The sequence below is a fragment of the Trichechus manatus genome, unplaced genomic scaffold, assembly GCF_000243295.1.
Source record: "Trichechus manatus latirostris isolate Lorelei unplaced genomic scaffold, TriManLat1.0 scaffold00040, whole genome shotgun sequence".
Classification (NCBI taxonomy): domain Eukaryota; kingdom Metazoa; phylum Chordata; class Mammalia; order Sirenia; family Trichechidae; genus Trichechus; species Trichechus manatus.
In genome coordinates this window covers 1,897,611-1,903,610 of record NW_004443976.1, presented here as the reverse complement: position 1 = coordinate 1,903,610, position 6,000 = coordinate 1,897,611, and the positions used below count along the sequence as shown (strand labels likewise).

General features: G+C 42.4%; 1 protein-coding gene across 1 annotated transcript in view; it reads right to left on the bottom strand.

Annotated features, from left to right (window-relative positions):
• The window catches only part of LOC101348432 (F-box/WD repeat-containing protein 10), a 105,560-nt gene that overhangs the window by 42,107 nt on the left and 57,453 nt on the right, over nt 1–6,000 (bottom strand). Inside the window, exons 16-17 of the mRNA XM_023730982.1 lie at nt 4,290–4,438; nt 3,218–3,360 (exon numbers count right to left, since the gene is read on the bottom strand). Coding sequence (XP_023586750.1) covers nt 3,218–3,360; nt 4,290–4,438 — 292 coding nt within the window. The remainder of the gene's footprint in view (nt 1–3,217; nt 3,361–4,289; nt 4,439–6,000) is intronic.

Sequence of the window (6,000 nt, the reverse complement as noted above, 5' to 3'; positions counted from 1 at the left end):
TAGAGGGTTAATATGTTGTGGGGTTGTTAACCAATGTCATAAAACAACATGTGTACTACTGTTTCATGAGAAACTATTTGTTCTGTAAGCCTTCAGCTGAAGTACAATAAAATCTAAAAAAAAACAAATGAAGTTTGATACATGCTACTATGTGGGGAAACCTTGAAAATATTATGCTAAGTGAAAGAAGCCATACACAAAAGCCTACGTTATATGATTCTATTTATATGAAATATCCAGAATAGGCCAATCAATAGAGATAGAAAGTAAATTCATGGTTGTCAGGGGATGGGGGAAAGGAGGAATGGGAGAGACACTTATCAGGTACAAGGTTTCTTTTTTGGGGTGATGTAAATGTTCTGGAATTAGTTGGTAGTGATGGTTCCACAACAGTATGAATATACTAAAAAACATTGAACTGTACATTTTTAAATAGTAAATTTTATGTAATTAAAGAAATTGCAAAACAAAAACAAAGCCCTAATTACAATACCACCTGTGGTAAAAACGTTAAAGAATAAAGATGTTTAAAAAAAAAAGTTTAAAAAAAAGACACTGCAGAGTATGGAATCTTTCCCAAGGATTATCACCCCTGTCAGCCCTACTTGGTATACTCTAATTTCCTCCTTTATCTCACTTCTTTCCCAAACCATCTGCAGAATTTTAATTTTTGTTGAAAAAACAGTGGCTCAAGAGAACAGAAGGGAGACCTCTTTCCCCAGCCCTTCTTCCACCAAAGGAAAGACACAACTATATCTGTTGTCTTACCTATGCCATATCCAAAAGATGGGTATCTGTCCAATCATTAGAATTGTCCAGAAAGGCAATTTATCAAATTAGTCCTCATTAGTAATCAATTTAAAATATTTATTGAGCACTTACCTATACACAGAAGTGCTACAGGTGAGGGGTGGGGGGTACATACAAGCAAGAGCAGTGACTATGTCCTCCAGATGCCCATGGTTTTGCTGTGACTGCATAAGGTAACAAGAACAAAATGAATTGTATATTGGGGCTGTCCTGAGTGGAGTGGTCTGAGAAGGTCTCACAGCACAGCTTACTCATCTATGTCAAGTAATTTGGAAGACAGCTACCTGGCCAACTGACAGAAGAAAATCCATATTTGTGCCAATTTCAAAGAAAGGCGATCAAACAGAATGCAGAAATTATCAAACAATATAATTAATATTGTATGGTAGCAAAAGTTAGGTGAAGATAATTAAAAAATGACTACAGCCATACATCAACAAGAAACTGCCAGAAGTGCAAGCCAACTTCAGAAGAGGACATGGAACAAGGGATATCACTGCTGTTGTCAGATGGATCTTGGCCAAAAGCTGAGAATACGAGAAAGATGTTTACCTGTGTTTTATCAACTATGGGAAGGCATTGCACTGTGTAGAACATAAAAAATTATGTATAACATTATGAAGAATGGGAATTCCGGAACACTTAATTGTTCTCATGCAGAACCTGTCCATGGATCAAGAGGCAGTCTTTTGAACCAAACAAGGGGATACCACATGGTTCAAAGTTGAAAGAAGTGTGCAGCAGGGTTGTATCCTTTCAACTTACTTATTCAATCGGTATACTGAACAAATAATTAAAGAAGCTGGACTATATGAAGAAGAATGTGGCGTAAGGATTGGAGGAAGACTCATTAACAACCTGCGATACTCAAGATGACACAGCCTTGCTTGCTGAAAATGAAGAAGACTTGCAGCTCTTACTGATGAAGGCCAAAGACTACAGCTTTCAATATGGATCACACCTAAACATAAAGAAAACAAAAATCCTCACAACTGGACTGATAAACAACAGTATGATAAATGGAGAAAAATTAAAGTTGTCAAGGATTTTACTCTACTTGGATCAACAATCAACACCCGTGGAAGCAGCAGTCAAGACGTATTGTATTGGGAAAATCTGCTGCAAAAGACCTCTTTAAAGCTTTAAAAAGCAAAGATGACTAAGGTGTACCTCACCGAAGCCACAGTTTTTGAATGTGAAAGCTGTACAAAGAAGAAGAAAGAAGAATTGATGCATTCAAACTGTGGTGTTGGCAAAAAATATTGAATATACCATGGACTGCCAGAAGAACAAACCAGTCTTAGAAGTACAACCAGAATGCTCTTTAGAAGCAAGGACAGCGAGACTTTGGCTCACTTACACTGGACACCTCATCAGGAAAGACCAATCACTAGAAAAGGACATCATGTTTGGTAAAGTAGAGGGTGGGCAAAAATGAGGGAAATCCTCAATGAGATGAACTGACACAATAGCTGCAACAATAAATAGGCTCAAACATACCAACAATCATAAGGATGGTCCAGGACCAGGCAATGTTTCATTCTGTTATACATAAGGTCGCTATGAGTCAAAGCCAACTTGACAATAACTAACAACAACATGGAATGACAACCAAACTGCTAGGAACAAACTATTTTCTAATAACTAAACTAAGACCTACTGAATTATCAGTGAGCCCCCGTGAGGTATTTTTCATAAGTGCCACTATGCCAGTTTTTTTTTCACATGTTGCTGTAAAAATTTAACATAGTGCATTTACAAAAATATCTTGTCGAGGGGCATGGTTGGCAAACAAGCATAGAAGGTATGTGTTATTTGCATAAAAATACAGTAATTGACCACAATACCCTTTCCAAATAAGCCCAGGCATAAGCTCAGAATACTTCTTACTTGGCCTCAGCAGCCACTATCACTAAATATGAATTGGTATGTAAAATGAAATCCATTTGCCATCCTGGAATAGACTGTAGCCTACAGACTTTTAAGTTCCTTTTTTAAGCCCTCAGTTATTTTTAAACCTTTGGCATTTGGCACACAAGCTTACTGGGATAAAGACCAATTCCAAGAATTTTAAGTTTACTAGAATTAGCATTGTTTGGGATGTTTCTACCAATATTTATAAGTTGGTAGGCAACAGATATAAATTTACCACTTGTGTCGTAAGGATAAAGTTTCAACAACTTCTCAATAACCACACCTGTTATTAGTTTCCAAGAGAAACAAGTGAGGGCAGAGAAGAGATGGCTGAGCAGAGAGGGTGGTGGGAAAAAGCAGTAACAGGTGGGAGAGGAGGAAAGCAGAAATGAATGAGGAGCAGAGAGGAAAAGAGGCCAGCAGAGCACAGAAGGGTGTGATGGCAGAAGGAAAGAGCGCTGAGGTCAGCAGTCAAGGCCTCACCAGCACTTACTTGGGATGCTTGAAGGCCATTAGGCACCTCTCGTACTTTCCTACCATGCTCCAGGCCATGACCAGGCCATCAGCACTTCCTGAGAGGAGATGCCACTCGTCAAAGCACAGGCACTTCACTGCTCCCTCGTGGCCACTGAGAGTCTGCAGGAAAGGATGCCACTGGTTTCAGCCCACTCAGACTGTGACTCCTCCAAGGGCCTAAACTGCAGGCTTCTTTAGATGCATCCCAAATCCACACTTCAGAAATCCATGTCTGCCACCCACTTGCTATTTACCGGAGCTGATTTCACTCTTGCTCTAAGACTAGTGGAGTCCATGCCTCCTTCTCACCAGAGCTCACTCTCCAGTTAAGGAGGAACGTGATCAGGAAGAAGCCTTGCTCCTGGTGGGTCTATGGCTGGGGCAGGCCCCATCTTCCTGGAGCATCAGACAGGGCCAGAAACTACCATCCTCTGCTGCAAATAGGGCAGAGGGTGAGCTCTTCTTCCCCAGCCTGGGGAGGCACCTGGGCATCCCTGTGCCTGCCACTGCTAGCAACAAGATTGGTGGGAAAAGTTCAGAAGCCAGGCCAGTCACTTCTCACTGAGAGCCTGCGTTCCTGACACAAATGATATCTCAATATCACACACAAGGACCAGGGAGTTCAGATCCAGCAAGACTATTTTTTGTGAACATTTAATCACTTCCAAGACAGCCAATGTTTACTCCTCATCAAAGAGTAAGGAGAAAAAAGCAGGCTTTGTTCATCCCCTTGCCCCATTGCAGCACCAGGGTGGAATACTCTGGAAGAGAAAAAGGCACTTTTCCTCTTCTGCCCTTAAAAAGGCCCCAGGGCCTATATATTGTGCCCAGTCAGATGGCAGCCTTGCTCTACCAACCCTGTGACAACATGGGTCACAGCGTGGGTGGGGGATCCCCTGACCCTCCACAACCCAGAACACCCTCCTTTGGCGGTCTTTCACTTCAGTCTCCCGTCTGCTCCTTCTGGTTACTGTAACTCAGTCACTCTAGGATGGCCTGGAGAGCCCTGTGGGGGGGACCACCGGTCTTCTGCCACCCTGCCCTCTCACCTTCACCAGCTGGGCCGTGGCAAAATGCCACACCTTGACGGTCCCTCGCTCACAGCTGCTCACGATGTAGGTGTCATTGATCCTGGTGGCCAAGATAGGGTCTTTGTGCTTAAACGTCTTCAGGCACTTCCCTGTGTCCAGATCCCACACTGGAGGGAGGGGGGAGGAATGCAGGATGGAGACAATTACAATTGAGTCTGCTCCCCATCCCAGAAGCAAAGACTAGCAGAGCCCATCAATTCAGAGTCCAAGAGGACTTCCCCTGGCTGGGTTCCCCTCAGGCTCACCAACAGCTCCATCCACCTGCAGCACAGAGCTCCTGACCTCAGGAGCTAGCAATGCATAAGACCTGGCTCTAACTCTGGAACTCAGCATTGGGTTCGAATGCTGAACAACTGTCTCCAATAAGCCTCTTCCTCAAGCCTGAAAGGAGTCCCTGAGTGGAGAAAACGGTTAAGTGCTCAGCTGCTAACTGAAAGGTTGCAGGTTCAAGGTCTCCCAGAGGTACCTCAGAAGGAAGGCCTGGTGATCTACTTTCAAAAAAATCAACCACTGAAAACCCTATCTAGCACAATTCTACTCTGACACACATGGGGCCGCCATGTGTCGGAGTTAACTTCACGGTAACTAGTTGGTTTCAAGTCCAAGCAACGCTTGCTATTAAGTAGATTTCAGGAAAACCATGACCTGTGTTTAAAGTCATCATTCTCCCAGATGCTGTTCTCCTGACCCTCACCTTCTATCTGCAAAAGAAAAGAAAGAGGTCTATTTACGTTTCTAAATACTTCTGAATCTGACTTTTAGATTTTATTATTTGAAAAACTGTCATGGAGAGGGGTGAGCTTAATGCTGTTTCTACATAAATTGTGTTAAAGCAACTGTCTAGCGTATTGTAGGTGTTAAGTGGATACGAGAGTGGATGGGTGGATGGGAGAGCAGAAGAAAGAAGGTGAAAGTGGGCACAGTGTATTCGGGATGATAGTATTAATGTCTGCTTCATCAACCTCCAAACTACCTTCTTCCTCAGGCAACAGAATGAGTAGCCTAAGACAAAATAATAACAATAGCTAATACTTACACAGCACTGACAATGAGCCAGGCACCATCCAAAGTGCTTTACATGCAATAACTCATTATCTTAACAAGGTAGGTACGATGATTATTTCCCACTTTACAGATAAGAAAACTGAGGCATAGGGAGGTTCATTAACTTGCTCAAGATCACAAAGGTGGTTGAGTGGTAGAGCTGAGATTTGAACCCAGGGAATCTGGACCTAGAGGCCATGCTCTTAACCACTTATGCTAGGTTAACATAATTATTAAGCATGTTTTTCTTCACTTGTTTAGTACTTATACCTCTTGACCCTTTTATCAAAGTAGCAATAGGAGAATTGAAAGACGTATTATAAGAGTCCTTGGTAATGTACCCTGGTTTAAAGAATTTTAAAAGTAGGGGGAGGGAGTGTTTCCCTTCAGGTCTTTAATTGTCTCATGTTTCATTCTATTTTGGTAACCCAGGCAGGTGGGAAGCAGGCAGGCCAGTAGTGGGGGACAGGATGAGGGTAAGGCGAATGACATTGTGATGTTTTGTTCATTAATTTTGACTATTAAAATATTTATCTTGTGCTGATACTAATTACACATAACCAATCACCTCATGGGATTAGTTTTGGTTTAGGAGTGTAGGGCCATGGTCTCCCATGACAATCCA